The 16214-nt window shown below is 42.7% G+C and overlaps 1 protein-coding gene across 10 annotated transcripts in view; it reads left to right on the forward strand.

Annotated features, from left to right (window-relative positions):
* Positions 1–16214, forward strand: part of Arhgef11 (Rho guanine nucleotide exchange factor 11) — a 111133-nt gene that overhangs the window by 64441 nt on the left and 30478 nt on the right. For 7 of the 10 annotated variants that reach the window (XM_058571868.1, XM_058571873.1, XM_058571871.1 and 4 more), the window contains 10 exons: positions 144–235; positions 1230–1328; positions 4973–5022; positions 5779–5836; positions 6601–6776; positions 7558–7629; positions 11277–11396; positions 13219–13264; positions 13833–13909; positions 14991–15128. In XM_058571868.1, the coding sequence (XP_058427851.1) occupies positions 144–235; positions 1230–1328; positions 4973–5022; positions 5779–5836; positions 6601–6776; positions 7558–7629; positions 11277–11396; positions 13219–13264; positions 13833–13909; positions 14991–15128 (928 nt within the window). The remainder of the gene's footprint in view (positions 1–143; positions 236–1229; positions 1329–4972; positions 5023–5778; positions 5837–6600; positions 6777–7557; positions 7630–11276; positions 11397–13218; positions 13265–13832; positions 13910–14990; positions 15129–16214) is intronic. The other 3 variants (XM_058571874.1, XM_058571876.1, XM_058571875.1) reach the window with 1 other exon arrangement.

Genomic DNA, 16214 nt, shown 5'->3' on the forward strand with positions numbered 1-16214 from the left:
GACATGGCTAACCCAGATTGAGCAGATTAAACGTGGGTGGGTTGGTCTCTCCTTGTTGAAGACTCAGGGCCCTTTAAAGAGCCTCCTTCTGCTGGTCCCTCCCTGCCCAACTCACTGATGTGCTTTCCTTGCTCCTTCTCCAGGTTAAGTAGCCTGTCTGCTCTGGGAGATTCCGCACCTGAGCGCAAGTCCCCTTCCCACCACCGCCAGCCCTCTGACACCTCAGAGACAACAGGTACCTTCTTGGCCCTTAGCCCATAGATATAGAGGTACACAGCATCTGTATACTTCAAGTGTACAACACCTTAGTCTTTATGTTGAGCACATGATGTGCACCAGGCATTGTGTTACAGATTTATATAAATCGCCTCCTTGACCCTAGAAAATAGGTTTTATTATCCTTATTTAAACATAAGGGAGCTAAGGCACAGAGAAATCAAGAAACTTACCCAACTGCACAAGCTAGTTGGGAACAGAATCAGGACTTGAAACCAGTACCATTTTAGCTCTAGAACCCATGCATGAATCATTACAAAAATAGTCACACATGTGTGATATCTGTCACACAGTCACATGGATGGAGAAAATTGGTAGGCATAGCCTTGGTTTCTTCCTTTTTTTTTTTTTTTTTAAGTTCTGTACTTGGATGTTTATGTGAATAAAAGGTGTTTTTTTTTTTTTTTGTTTTTTTTTTCCTGTTATTTATCCTTCTCTGGATTTGGCAAGGGGCTGGCCCTGAGTCACCTGTGTGAGTTATCCAGCTCTGCAAAAACAGTCAGTAAGCGCTTGTGACCTACCTGCTCCATTCATTGGGTGTAACTTGACATAAGATTTCCAGTCCACCCAGCAGAGCTGCTTATTTGTAGTGTTAGTCTTTGGGACATTGGCTAGACTTGGCCCTTTCCTGTTCTTCAGCTAGTATCACCCAGACAAACCCAAAAGGAACAGATATGTAGAAGAGAGACACACATCACAACACCTCAGGGAAGGACCATTTCTTGTATGAAAGACAAAAGTGGATTTCAGGTTTTGCCAGTCACGGAGCGAGGCCTGTTACTGTAGTGGTGTGTCACGACAGGATGAATCTCAGGATCCTGGGGGTTGGGGGGGCGGGGAAGACTCTTGAAGGAAGACATGCCTGGGTCGTTCCTGGGCTGGCCTTGGCTGTAGGTAACAGCCTTCTTATGATGCTGCCTGCCCCACCCTTTTCTCTCTCTCACTTCTACCAGGTCTTGTTCAACGCTGTGTCATCATCCAAAAGGACCAGCATGGCTTCGGCTTCACAGTCAGTGGGGATCGCATTGTTCTGGTGCAATCTGTGCGGCCTGGTGAGTACAGCATCTTTCCTGCTCATGGTGGGCAGTTCTTAGAAGGCTTCACATATGTGACAGTGCTGCATGACTTGGAGAATGTGTGCTTCAGGGAGCCCTGGGAGGCATGAGTGAAGTGAGAACTGGCTTCCCAGAGACATCTGGAGAACTCTCCACAATACCAAGCCACAAGGCCGAATTTCCCAGGATCACACTACATGCCTGCTTCCCCAGCTGGGAAGTGGCAAATCAATGGAACAGCCCTCAGTCACCAGGCAAATGCCTGGTTGCTATCAACGAGAGCCCCTCATACTGGCTCAGAAGTTGCCATGGAGGCATCAAAGGCCTTTCATACTTACCTTCACTATACCTGGCTAAGTGCATGGGCAGTCACTTTAACTCTTTCTTTCTTTCTTTCTTTCTTTCTTTCTTTTTTTTTTCTTTTTTCCTTGCTGTACTGGGGATTGAACCCAGGGCCTCTTGGATGCTAGGCAAGACTCTGCCGTGGAGCTACATCCCTAGACCCTCACCACCCCCTTTTGTGTGTATGTGTATGTGAGACTAGAGATTAAACCCACTTGGCACTCTACCTCTGATTTATATCTCCAGCCCTTTATAGTTTTTATTTTAAAACAGGGTCTCACTAAGTTTCCCAGGCTGGCCTCAAACTTAAGATCTGCCTCAACCTCCCTAGTAGCTGAGATTACAGGTGTGCACCACAGCACCTGGATAGATGGCCACAGGTAGTCACTTTCTATAGAGGTTTGCAATTGGAGACAGGCACACTGTCCAAACATTTTACATTTGTAATCAGTTATTATTAAGTAATGCATTACCGAAAGATAAATGATTTATGTCAGGCTTTATATCAGATGAGTGGTATTTACAAGTTTGGATACTTTGTAGTTCAAGGCATAAATCATATCCCTTCTGATCTTGGGGAAGCCCTTTTAAGAAAAACAGGATTTCAGGAGTTGTTTGAATGACAGAAATGAAAAACAGATCAGCAAGACAGGAATTTGGCAGGAAGGGAGTGCAGAGTAGGGAACGCCTCAATCACATGACCTTTGCATATAGAAGAACTGTAAAGAGTCAAAGCTCTTTCATATACCAAGTAATGGAATCATTGTTAGTTGACCCAGGTTGAAGAAGAGAGAAAGGAAGGTGTATGGGAGAGCATAAAACAAGTATCCCTAAAAGGGGTGAACTTCAGTGTGGCAAATGGGACTGAGTTGGTCACATGAAGCATTGTAGGCTTGGCTTATGGGAGAATCCAGGAAAGGGTAGGAAGCAGGCTGGCATTTCACCCTAGGCATAAAAGGGGAAGGGAAAATATACTTGTAGTAATTTTGGAGAAAGACTTGATGTGTTTATAGGAAAAAGGAAAAGAGGATTTCAAAAGTATGACTAAAAGGAGATACAATCTGCGGACCATACAAGGATGCGCATAATTACAGCTTCTTACACCCAGGAGCTAACTTTGATCCATGGGGGATGTTTTTTTCATACCTAGGGTAAAGCTCTGAAAAGATAGTTTTATTCCTTCCTTCCTGTGTTTTTCAGGGTTCCTGGACTAGGATAGGACAGAGCTAGTGGAACTGCCAATAACCTGAATTTTGCTTATGCAGTCTTACTAGATACAGAAATGATACCCCTCCGGTGAAGTGTCAGTGCACTTCTCCTTGGTTTTTTGTTTTATGTTTTCTCTCCTCCTCTTAGGCTGGACAGAATCAGACCTAGAGAGAAAAAAAAAAAAAAAAAAACAGAAAAATGATTTGCAATAAAGAATGAGTTTTAGAATGTATGTGTGTGTATACACCTGGGTATGTATGTGTTTTAGGGAAGAGACAGACTGACTGGCTTCATTTGGATTAGCATTGAAATCATAAGAGTAATAAAGCAGTTGGTTGTTTTCTTTTCCAGATAGTAGGTTTTTTAAGCTCACTTTTTCTCCTGTCTCTGTGTTCTGCCTACATCAGAATCACCAAAGCCCTAGAATAATTGAAATCCCTATTCCTAGGCTCAACCCCAGAAGTACGAAATACTTTCTGGCAGGAGAGCCAAGGATATACTCATTAACAAATTCCCCTGGTGATTCTTGTGCTCACTGAAGTTTGAGAACTTTTGCTCATATTATTTAAAGAGTTCAGTTTCTTTTTTTAAAAAAATCACTGAGTTATTAGAGTTACCTCATGTGTTTTATGTATTTAGGTGAGATAGCTCTTTCCTCCCCGGCTTTCATTTCTACATGACTGTATAAGAATTCCAAGTTATTTGTAAGTACTCTTCCATAAATAGCACATTTTAGATGAGGGGAGTCTGAGGCCCATAATGAAAAGCCAAATTGGAATATAGTCATTGCTATATTTTTTTCTGTATGTACTAGAAACATCTAGATGTGTTTTGTGGGAGTTTTCTTTTGATTGGATGAATACAACATACAGATTTAATGATCATCTTGGGGCAAATTTGTAAAATATAATTTTTATGTTCCTCATTTACTTGTTTTGGCATTAACTTGTTTCAGGAGTGTAAGTACTTCCTGGGTATAAATTAAGCCAGGAATATAAGCCATTTTAAACTATGAAGTGGTCAAAACCACTGCTGCCTCCAGTTAAGTGATAATCTGCAAAGGTCAATAGCACAGTCTTCTGAGTGTCTCTTAGTCATCCATCATCAGAAGACCTTAATCTGGTCCATTTTAAACTATAAATAGTTTAAAACTTGTTTTGAGCCTCTCAGAACTTAGGAACTATCTGTTTGAAACTCTTGCATTTATTCTTTTCTCCATATTCCTAATAATTATGATTATTTTACTAATTATACTTTATTTCAGTAAACTCATTTTTTCCCACTGGATAATAAGAAATAACTTTTATCTGATCTTTTTTTAATTAATTAATTTATTTTTGCATTACAACTCTTAATACACCATTATACCATAATTTATCATATCTCTGATTATATATAAGGTATGTTGACACCAAATTCACATCTTCATACATGTATTTTGTATAATGATGAGGGAGTCCTTTTACCATCCATGCTATTCCCCTTCTCCCTCCTTTCCCTCCACCCCTATTCCCTATCTAGAGGTAATCTTCCTCCCTTGCTCTCCCTCCCAACCCCAAGATCTTTGAACATATCTAGACACATACTCTTCCCAGAACCTGGCCCTGCTTATCTCCTACCTTGACTGGTTGTCAGAAGTCAGGCTTCTGATCTAGGTGGAGGGAAGAGCAGCAGATGTGACCTTATATAGTTCACTTCAACTTAAAAGTCCTTAGCCAGACACAGTGGCACACACCTGTAATCCCAGAGACTCAAGAGGCTAGGGCAGGAGGATGGCAAGTGTGAGGCCAGCTTCAGCAACTTAGCAAGATACTGTCTCAAAATATGAAAATAAAATAAAATAAAATAAATAAGGACTAGGGATGTAACTCAGTGGTAAATCTCCCCTGGGATCAATCCCCAGTACCAAAACAAAAGTCCTTTGTCACTGGGGCAGCATGCGGTGTCTGCCCAGACTGGAGGTGCTTCACACATTGAAATGAAATGAAATTTCTTTCAGAGAGGAGGAAATTGCACAGGGACTTTAGTGTAGAGTCAGTGGTCTCTGGGGAGGATTGTGGGGTTTTGCTGACCAGGCCTTCTCCTTACAGGAGGTGCAGCCATGAAAGCTGGTGTGAAAGAGGGCGACCGGATCATCAAAGTGAGTGGCCCTGACACCCACCCCCAGGAGAGGAGGCAGGTGTGCAGAGGCTGTTCTGGCCCTGGCTGGTCCTGCAAACTTCCATTTCCATACCAACTGTCAATCAGACCCTGAGTTAGGGGTGGCACCATGGAGGGAGCATAGTAGTGTAGTGAGAGAAAGCAAAAAGAGAGCTGGGTTCCATGTTCTGGACCCAAGCAACCACACTTCTAGAATAGGTTTTATTATCCCCATTCCAGAGATGATAAGAGTAAGATTAAAGCCTTCAGACTCTCAGCTTAATCAACTGTCCTCCATGCTGTGCTGGCCTGAGGTCCTGCCTGGCCTATTCTAAACTACTTCATCTGCCTTATCCATTCAGATCTGCTGCCTGCAAAATGGAGTCCTGTATGCATTAAGGAAATCCTAGAGGCAGAGACTCCCAATCCTCTAGTAAAGAGACAGCACTTGGGGCCAGTTGGCATACACATGTGTGAGGCAAACTGTTGGATGAGCTTACCCCCTTCTCCAAAAAATAAAAAATAAAATGACTGAAGAAATGAAGACAGGTCTTGTTGATGAAAACTCATAGGCTGGCAGGGGATGCAAACACATGGCACATGTGAATAGAACAAATTCATAATGTGAATGAGAGTAATAAACAAGTGACCAGATGTAAATAAGGAGCATTGGAAAATGGCTTCCTAAAGAGGCATTTTGATCTTAGGAGCCCCTAGTTTCTCTCACTATTACATAATATATTTGTCCCTTCAACAGGTCAACGGCACCATGGTGACCAACAGCTCACACCTGGAGGTGGTAAAGCTTATTAAATGTGAGTTGGAGAGGGGTGACAACTAAAGAAGTAGAGGCCAGGTGGACGAGAGGGAGGAAAGAAAAGGCCTACTGATCCAGACGGCTTCTTTGGTAGATGTTGAGGCTGCCGAAATTCCATCTGGTGTGATCTACATGGCCCTTCAGGCACAGAGCCCTGTTACTTCAAGTAGAGATGTTTCTCATCAAACATCTTCATTTTTACCGCCCGTCTTTGCCACTCTTGTTTAGGCCATGTCCTACTGAGACCAGGTCTCTGTCCTCTCTCTCATTTGCATTCTTCCTCATCTAATTCTTCTTTAGGGAGCAGGGTCAAAAGTAGTTTATAGCCAGGAAGATCCAACAGTTGAGTCTGCATGGGTAATTAAATAGAAGCAGCAAGTGTTGAGGGAAGAATTAAAGGATGTGAGGAGTCTGGGAAGTGGAGGGCTAGAACTTGAGGACCTTCCATGTGCCAAGCAGGCAGTGTGCTTGGGCTTTGCACTGGCTACTTAATTTAGTAAGATAAGGGAACATTTCACTAAATATCCCAAATAATTGTGGTTGAAATTCTGGTTGAGGTCTCTGCATGAAGGAAGGTAAGGAAGTGGAACTAGGTTGATGCAGGGTAGAAAAGCAGGAATTGGAGAATGATTGGGGCCTTAAAAGTGAGGAGAACATAATCCACAGGATTATGAGCTTAATGAAAAAAGAATCCCTCCTGTATCGTGAATGTCGACTGTCCAGGACAGCACAGCTCGAGCAAGCCTCTCTGTTCTCCTCCAGCTGGCGCCTATGTGGCACTGACCCTCCTGGGCTCTTCACCTTCATCTGTTAGTGTCTCTGGGCTCCAACAGGAACCATTCCTGACAGGAGCTCCCCGAGTCATCCCTGTGATCCCACCACCTCCACCTCCACCTCTGCCACCTCCACAGCGCATCACAGGACCCAAACCTCTGCAGGTAATGATCCTCCTGATTCCTCCGTACTCTGTGGTCCTTTTGAAGAGCTCTCCATTGGGGACCAAGTTGACTGGGGTTGTAGTAAGCAGAGACAAGCCAAAAGACATATAAACAGCATCAAAGAGTTAAATAAACATGAGGGTTGCATGACGGGGTGCTTCATGCCTCCATACCCTCCCATGTAAATGAATATGAGACAGTAACATTCATTGTGTTCCCTAAACCTGTGGAAGGCCCTCCAGAGGCCCTCTGAGAGTGATTCTCCTCACTAGGGATGGGCAGAAAGCATTGCTTAGGGACCGTTGTGGTTAGCATCGGGAGACTATGCTACTAAGTCAAGGAGGAGGAGCATGGCTTCCTGGAGAAGTGAGATATGGAATTCAGTCAGTAGAGGGAGAGTCAGAAAAGGATAAAAACAGATGAGATCCTTCAGAGTAGTAAAGCCTGTGCAAAGGCATAAAAGAGGATAGGATGCAAATAGGTATAAGGAACAGGATTTTCTCTTTGGAAAGAAGACAGAGCCAGCAAGTCCCTGGAGAAGTTAGAGAGCAGTTTGATACCAAAGGTGATGATGGGCAAGGCTTCTAGGAAGCTCAAGAAAAAAACAAAATAAGGTTTTATGTTTCCTGCATTCCAGCAAGATACTGAATGTTACACAAATTCCACTTATGACCTTGACTTTACTCTTATACCTTTTCCTTGCCCAAGAATCAGCAGATATAAGAGAATTAGCATTGAGGTAACCCCCAACTTTCACTACAGTTATATTTTCCTTTCCTAGGATCCTGAAGTTCAAAAACATGCCACCCAGATCCTCAGGAATATGCTGAGGCAAGAGGAAAAAGAGTTACAGGTGAGGTCACTGCTAAAGGTAGACTGGCCATGGCCTTAATGAAATACTACAACACCAGAGCAACTTCAGCGTGCAGACCATATCCCATCACAGTTAAAACCCCAGCGGACAACTTCAGGACCTGGCATTGGCCAGTAGGATCTGATAAAGCAGAATTTGACCAATAAAATAAATGGGATAATAGAATTCTTTGGATAACAGATAAGAATAGTGAATGTGAAGACTAAATACAATTAAGTGACATGACATGCAAACTAAAATAAGGGAACATTAGAACTGAGGAAAATCAGGTAATCCTCAGTCACAAACACACACACACACACATATAAATCTAGAAATCTAGACCCTTATTACTTCACAAATTAACAAAATTTAATTCAGTGGATCAAAGACATAAATGTCAGAACTAAAGCTGTTTTTAAAAACTGTAAAACTTAATAAAACTTAGGTATAAATATCCATGATCTTGGATTAGACATTGATTTCTTTGAAATGACACCAAAAGCAAAAATAATTCCAAAAATATCATCAGGTTTCATCAAAAAAGTAAAAGGACAGCTCTCAGAATAGAAGGAATTTTTACAAATTGTATATCTGATGAGGGTCTAATTACCAGAATATGCAAAATACTCATACCCCAACAATAAAAAGACAACACAGATGGCAAAGGATTTGAATAAACAGACTAAGGACTAAGGGTGTGGCCGAGTGGCAGAGTACTTTCTAGCATGCAGAAGGCCCCATTTCCAGCGCTGCGGGGGGAAAAAAAAATACAAATACAAATAGCCAGTAAGCATTGGAAGAGATGCTCAACGTTGTTAGTTATACAGGGACCCTGATCAAAATGACAGCAAGATACTACTTCACAACAATTAGGATGGTTATAACAAAAGACAATTGTTGGTAAAGATGTGGACAAATCTAAGAAATACTTGTTTTTATTTTATCTAAATATTCACTAATCTCTTTCTACCATTGATGGTAGGAATATAAAATGGTACAGCCACACTAGAAGAGTTAGATAAATCTTTAAAATGTTAAACACAGAGATACTATATGATCCAGCAATTCCTCTCCTAGGTAAATACCCCAAAAAATATGTTCACACAAAAGCTTGTATGTGAACATTCATGACAGCCAAAAAGTAGAAAAAATCCAAATGTCTCTCAGCTGGTGGATAAGCAAAATTGTCACATTTTCAAACCACACAATACATGTAATTTGTCCATAAAAATGAGTAAGTACTGATACATGCTATAAAGCAGAGAACCCTGAAAACACGCTAGCTGAAAGAAGCCAGGCAAAAGTCCACAAATTTTTTTACTCCATTTACTTGGAATGTCAAGAATAGGCAAATTGATAGAAACAGAAAGTAGTTTAGTAGCAGAAGGGGGAAGCTGGCAATGACTGCTTATAGGTACAGCTTTCTTATTGGGGTGATGGAACTGTTCTGGAATTAGGTGGAACATGGTTGCACAGCTGCGTGAGTATATACTAAAAACCACTGACTTGTATACACTTAAAGATAATGAGTCTTAAATGAATGATCTCAGTGACAATTTTTAATAAATTTAAAAAATACTACAACTGCCCAAAAGAAGCAATAATGGTTTATACAGTTATCAGGAAGCCTCATGAAGTGATGCTTGTGTTGGGTTCAGTCTGCTATAATTAGAAAAATGAAAAATGGCAGTGGGTATAGAGATTGGAAAGTGATTTGGGCCTTAAATATCTTGAGGAGCTTGAAGTTTGATTGAAGGAATTTAAGTAGGGGACTTGTCACATTTTCAAACCAGTGTTCTCCAGAGGCATGTGTGAAGTAGATTGACATAGGAGACTGTTGTAGATAAAAAGATGATGACATATTCAACAAGAAACAGTAGGAGTCAGAACAAAAAGAAGGGAATAGGGAAGGGAAACATCTCAGAAATCAGATCAGTGGAACTTACCAGTTGGTAAGGGAGGAAAGAATGAAAAATGGCCACAGTGTGGGTGCCTGGCTGGTGCTGTCGGTGGAGTAAAAGGGCAGAGAGGAAGAGACCTTCACAGGAAAAAGTGAAGGTCAGCTTTGGGTTTGCTGAATTGGGGGTGTCCAAGAGACATTCAGATAACTACTGTCCTCCAGGTATAGGGAGGTGAACGGGGATAAAGCTGGAATAGAGATGCTCAGTATAAAGGTGATCATTGAAACTGGGGTCTGGGTGAGACCACCCAGGGTGCCAATGCAGAAAGAAAAGGAGAGCCAGGGACGGTTGGGGAGCTTACGTATTTCTTTGGTCCATTGCACCAGCCTCTAATATGACGTCACAGAGCTAACAGGGAGACACCAGGTTATATATGCTGAGGAATGACTGGGATGTAAAGAACAGGGACTCTGAGTGTAGGGTGCTGTTCCGAAACATTTGGTTATGAAAGAAAGGAGAAAAAAAATGAGGCCGTGGCTTGAAGAAGAATCTGCGCTGGTAGAAAGGATTTTATTATGGTGTTTTTAAGTCAGGGAACTTGAACATTTTTATAGGATGAAGGGAATAAGCCCCTGGAAAAAGAAGACTTTGAAGATAAGTGAAAAGTATCCAGATAGTACCCGTAGTCAGAGGGATCCGCTCTGTAAGATTCAGACGGTTTCTCTGCTGAGGCAGGAGGAGAGACGGCTACAGGTGTTTTGAAGTGGAGTGAGTTGGGAAAGTTCTTACCAAATATGTTATCTGCTGGCACTGAGGTTGGGGCTTGATGGGCATGGAAAAGAAGAAACATTAAATGTGAATTTCAAAAGGTTGTCAGGTAGCAGGAATCCCCAGATGAATCTAGCTGATATGTAAACACAACATCTTTATTTCTTTCACCAGCAAAGTTTGTCAAGTATCTCCTTTTGAAGTAAAATATTAATAGCTGCCATGTATTCTGGTGTGTAATATGCACCAGATATCCTGCTAAGCACTTTACATGACCTCATTCAGATCTCACCACCATCCCACGAGGCGGTACTGTCATCTCCATTTTATTGATGAGGATGTATTCAAGTGTGTCCGAGTCTGCACAGCCCTCCGTGGAGACTCGATTTTAGAGGCAGGTCTTCCTCGACCCCTGTGCTCCCTTCTGCTGCGTACTGTGAGGAGAGCAGAGTGAGGGCTGGTAGCTTCTGCTGTCCAGGAGCTTCCTGGGGACGGCGCAGGGATATTGACTGCTTGGCCAGGCCGCTGCTTCTCCTCCCCTGGGGCTCTCATTGTGTGGAGGTATTCTCTTTAGCACTTTACTATATAATGATCTGGACAGTCACTTCAGGACTTCACATTTGAGGTGGAGTCCTAAGTGATGGAGTCTTCACTTAGGAAGCGGGAGGGACTCCAGCCAGGCCTTGAAGAATGGGTCAGATAGGGCAGGCCTTGGTATTTTGTCTCCTGTCTCTAGCTGCCTCATGTGTTCTGTTTCTCATTGCACCCCCCTTTTTCTGATCCTAAATGATGGTGAAATAATGAGCACCTACTAGAAAGCATAGACCTCTTCTCTTTCCTCCTTGTTTTGGGATAACCGCCTGTTTTCCCCACTGGTGAGTCATCCATTCTCTACTAACCGGCCCTCTGCCTTTTCCCCTCCTCCTCCTCCTCCTCCTCCTCCTCCTCCTCCTCCTCCTCCTCCTCCCTCGCCAGCGTATCTGTGAGGTGTATAGCCGGAACCCCGCCAGCCTGCTGGAAGAGCAAATCGAAGGTGCCCGGCGGCGTGTGTCTCAGTTACAGCTGAAGATCCAGCAGGAGACTGGTGGCTTAGTGGTGAGTGATGGTAGGCATAGCTCTAGAACAGGCACCATGCAGTTGGGCTGGATTAGAACCAGGGAGAAAGCAAGGGCACAAGGCCCTCCTGAGTCACGGCAGGATCTGAAGGCTGAGCTAGTAAGTGTTTAGTATCTTATAAACAATCAAAAGTCAGCTAGCCGATCTTTATTTAGCACCAGAGAGGCTGAACTCTTTCCCAACACTTGGGATACCATATAAAGAAAAAGCCAGTTTCTTGCCCGCCAAGAATGAAAAGAAAGAAATGAAATAAATCAGACTATTGACTCCATAGTCTCCTAATTTTCCTTCCCTTCCCTTCTCACAACCATCCCATGTGATAGCTGTGAGTTTCAAAAGGTCGTCAGATAGCAGGAAGCCCCAGATGAACCTCAGTAGCTTCCTCATGGCTAATGTAGGTCACCTTGGTTTTCCTCAGTATTCATCTGGCAGCTTTTCTACCACCAGTCCTTCAAGTAACGGGTCTTCTCAAAGAAATACAAGTCCCTTTTAATGTCAGCCTACATAAAGGATCCACATTCAGTTGAGAGGGATCTGTATCAGCAGCTCACCACACTCGGGAACATTCCAGAGGGATGATCCTTCATCTGTTCTTGTCTGGGGCTTCACTGTTAGTGTCTGTCTCATCTCCACTAAGCCTCAGTTCTCTGTAAATAACAAGTAATTCTTTAGAAACTTTAAGGTATCAAAGAACAGTATTTGCCAAAACCAATAGAAATGTAAGGCTTATCTACTTTCTTTTTTGGAATATCTAGATCAGAAAAGTTTGGGAAACAAGCAGAAATATTCAAAGTGTTCTTTTTCTGACGGTTGTAGATTTAGATTATCTTGATTCAAATCCCAGCTCTCATTCCCACTAGCTTTTGAGACTCTTGGGCAAATTACATAATCCCTAGGAGCCTCAGTCTCCTCATTTATAAAATGGAGATACAATAGTATCCACCTAATTGGGTATTGTCAGAAGGGAAGTCTGCCTTATCACGGGGGCCAGTGCCTGTTTACTGCCACTGTTCGTGTCACTGTGCTTGTGGGGTGATGAGTCTGAGATACTGAGCTTGGGATCTGGAAGTCTGAGATCCAGCCTTAGCTGTAGAGCTGTCCTGCAGTGTAGCTTGGACAAGTTGCTAAAGATCTGAGCTGTTTTCCTTATTTATAACATGGGATTAGCAATCAAGGGTTGGTAAAAGATGCAGTCAGAAAAGTGCTTTGTAAATTGTGAAGCACTGTCCACAGCTTCTGGGGCATTCAGTCCCAGGCCAACAGATGCTGTCAGTCCTCAGCAAACTCAAAGATAAACTTTTCATGTCTTCCCTCAGTCCCTGCTTGAGCATTTTATAGTACTCAACAGGAAGTTCTTTCCTGTATCCAACCCAAGTAAGGGAACAGGTCCTTTGAGGTCTAGAGTAATAAATGAAGGGAGTTCTTTTTTTTTTTTTAAATCTATTTTTAAAAAACTATTTCTTAGTTGTTGATGGACACAGTACCTTTATTTTGTTTTTTTATGTGGTGCGAGGATCGAACCCCATGCCTCACGCATGCCAAGTGAGAGCTCTACCTCTGAGCCACAACTCCAGCCCCGAAGAGAGATTTTTGCTTTTTAGTAATGGTAAAGCTCCTTCCCACCATTAGGGGTCACTATCCTCTCAGACTGCAAATGAAGCAGTATCTCTTCCAGCCTGGCATTGTTGAGGTAATGAAGCAGAAGTAGCCAGACTATAAGCAAATATGATTCTGATTGGAGGGAATCAGGAGGGGGAGAGGCTCACAGAATTTTCCCACCCTCTGGGCCTTTCTCTTTTAGGACATACTTCCACCCTGTGGTGACACCAGCCAGAGACCATCAGAAGGTGAGTTCCCCCATCACACCTTTTTTCTCTCACATATAGTACAGGTTTCTGATCTATTGTCTCCTCCCCACAAAGCAGCTTCAGGGAAAGAAATGCATAGTACCTGTCCTCTGGAAAGCAGAATAAGGAGAGAAAGCAGTACCCATACCCAGGGCAGTGCATGCGGTAGAAATGCAATAGCATTGGAACCAGGGAAATATTGAGGACACTGTGGTCCTAACAGTTGCTTAACGGCTCCCCAACACTTAGGAGCTCAACTAATACTTGTGAAAGGGACGGTGACCAGAGAGGGCTGGGACCGAGTTGATAGGACTAGTTATGAGAGAGAGCTGCAGTCTTACTCTAGGAGGTGACAGGTCCTGTGCACAGGTGCAGAGGTAGGTGAAAGCTAGTGGAAAAGGTGTGCTGGGAGAACCTGGGGGTCATGATGTGAGAGACCAAAGGAAAACTGGCAAAAGGAAGGAAGGGGGCGCTTGCCCTGCGTGCCCTGTGCACAGGTGCCCAGAATAAAGGTTCCTTGTAACCAGGGCAGAGCCCCTTCCTACTGCCTCCACTCTTTTCTTCCCAGGTCGTCTCTCTCTGGATTCCCAGGAGGCAGACAGTGGCTTGGACTCTGGAACAGAGCGCTTCCCCTCCCTCAGTGAGGTGAGTGCCAGCAGCAGTATGGCCTATTTAGAACTGCATTTGCTGTCCCTGCCTTGGGCCCCTGAAGGCTTTGCTACTCACGGGCCACACCGAGGCCTCTAGCCCTTCGTCTGGGTATCTCTTCTACAGCTCCAGTACTAAGGATTTTAGTCACTGTACTCTGGGTTCCAAAAAAGGGGGTTTCAAGTGTTTCCAACATGCCAGATCATTAGATCTGGCTTGTACTTTATCATAGTCAACTCTGTCCTATTAAAAAGAAGATGGAGTAGCAGAAAAGATGTCCTCCTGTTTCATTAACTATAGCACATTTTTGAGAGAAAAGGAGCAAGACATAAATTATCTAAAGCAGTGATGTGACCAAAAACACTTTTCTACCTTTCTAGGAATAATCCTCTAGATTAATGAACCCAGCCTAAATTTCTTTCTATGCCGCTGCTTTTTCTGCTTGAATGGCTCATTATTTTTGGAGTGACAAAGAATTTCAGGTTAAACTCAAAGGTTATCTCTTCTCAGTTTGCATACATAAGCTGTAAGTGAAAACTCATATTGTAAAAGTAAGCAAGAAGAAGTAATGGTGACAGCAAAGTATTTACTCAGGCAGATTAACTAAATGTGTGAATAAGTAGTTCAAAGCATGTTAATAGCCTAATTTCAGATAATAAAAGTTTACTTCATTATTACTTTCCCTGTTGGTAGGAAGATGATGAATATATGTGGAAGGACCAGTATGTGGGAAGGTCACCAAAAAAGTGGCAGGAGGAGTAGTCCTAAGTAATCTATGAGCAAAGATGTGAGAGAGGACATAGTTGGTGATGAAGTGTGTGGGCTGTGGGTTGAGACTGCCTATATTGAATCCAGGGAATACATTATAAGTTCTTTGACCTTGATCAAGACTCATAATCTTTCCAGGTCTTAGTTTTGTTATGTAAAAAGTGGGACAAACAATAGTATGTACTTCAAGGTTAATTTCGAGGATTGAATGAGGTGATATGTGAACAAGGGTGCAGTATAGTGCAAGCATGATTATCACCTGACAGTGTTCTGGATGAGGTTCCTTCTCACAGAATTCTCTGTTCTTTAGTCATTGATGAATCGGAATTCGGTACCATCAGATCCTGGACTAGACAGTCCTCGAACCTCCCCTGTGATCATGGCCAGGGTGGCCCACCACCATAGACGGCAGGGCTCAGACGTACCCATCCCTTCATCTAGTGATCAGGTGAGTGATCAGAGCCACCCTGCAGTTCTCCTTTCCCTGCCATAGCTGCAATTTGGAGGCAATTATTGTCCAGTATATGATCTTGAATAGTTAGACTAAACTCTACTCTGGCCATCCACAATTTGAGAGGATCATTTAGAGAACAAATAGTAAAGAACATGTCTTAGTTTTGTTATGTAAAAAGTGGGGCAAACAGAAGTAGAAATGAGAGTCAGGTGATCTTCGTTTCTCTATGAACAGTCAATGGATTCATCTCTAGGGACATGGCACCTAAGGTGCAGATAGCTGGCCTTTCTTTTAATATCTAGAAAGAATATGAAATGGGTTTGTTCAGTCTCTCCAGAATACTAATTTTCTGTGCTCTCTTTTTCTCAAACAAAATTTTATTTTTTGAAATTGTAATATAGAAAACAAATAAAAGTTCACTGATCTTGACATCTTTGCTCATCCACCTCCCGCTGCCCTCAGGGGCATTTCTGTGGAGCCCTAGGGTTCTACAGAACCTGATTAGAAATCCCATGCTCTCAAGGGTAGAACCGAGTCCATGGGAGATCCAGGTAGACAGGTTTTGGCTCAGTGCAGAAACTTGTAGAAAACCTGGACTGTCTGACAACGTGGTGTGCTGACTTGAGAGCCAGGGAGTCACCTTCTGTGCAAGCAGAAGCCATTAGAGATCCAGGAAGTCATCTCTTGGTCCTGTGAAACAGCACTGCTTAAAATTTACAACTACAAAGATTTTTTCCATGTCTACTTTCTAACTGTATAATGTTATATAATATTTTTCTTCAGGCTTACTTTTTTTAAACTTAAATTCATTTTAAAGGAAATAGGTCACGGCCTGATAGTAAAACCAGTATCACATAGTATAAATGCAAAATATAAGTTTAGAAACAATTTTGTGAAGTTCTGTCTACAAGATATTGAACAGTGTGGAAAGAAAACCGCAATTTATATTAAAAAGAGGATGAGGAGCAAGGTGCAGTGGTGCATACCTGTAATCCTAGCAGCTTGGAGGGATAAGGCAAGAGGATCAGCCTCCACAACTTAACAAGACCCTGTCTCAACATAAGAAAAGGCCTGAGGATG

The sequence above is a fragment of the Marmota monax genome, unplaced genomic scaffold, assembly GCF_021218885.2.
Source record: "Marmota monax isolate L192 unplaced genomic scaffold, Marmota_monax_Labrador192_F-V1.1 WCK01_AAM20220418_F8-fsc00108, whole genome shotgun sequence".
Taxonomy (NCBI): Eukaryota; Metazoa; Chordata; class Mammalia; order Rodentia; family Sciuridae; genus Marmota; species Marmota monax.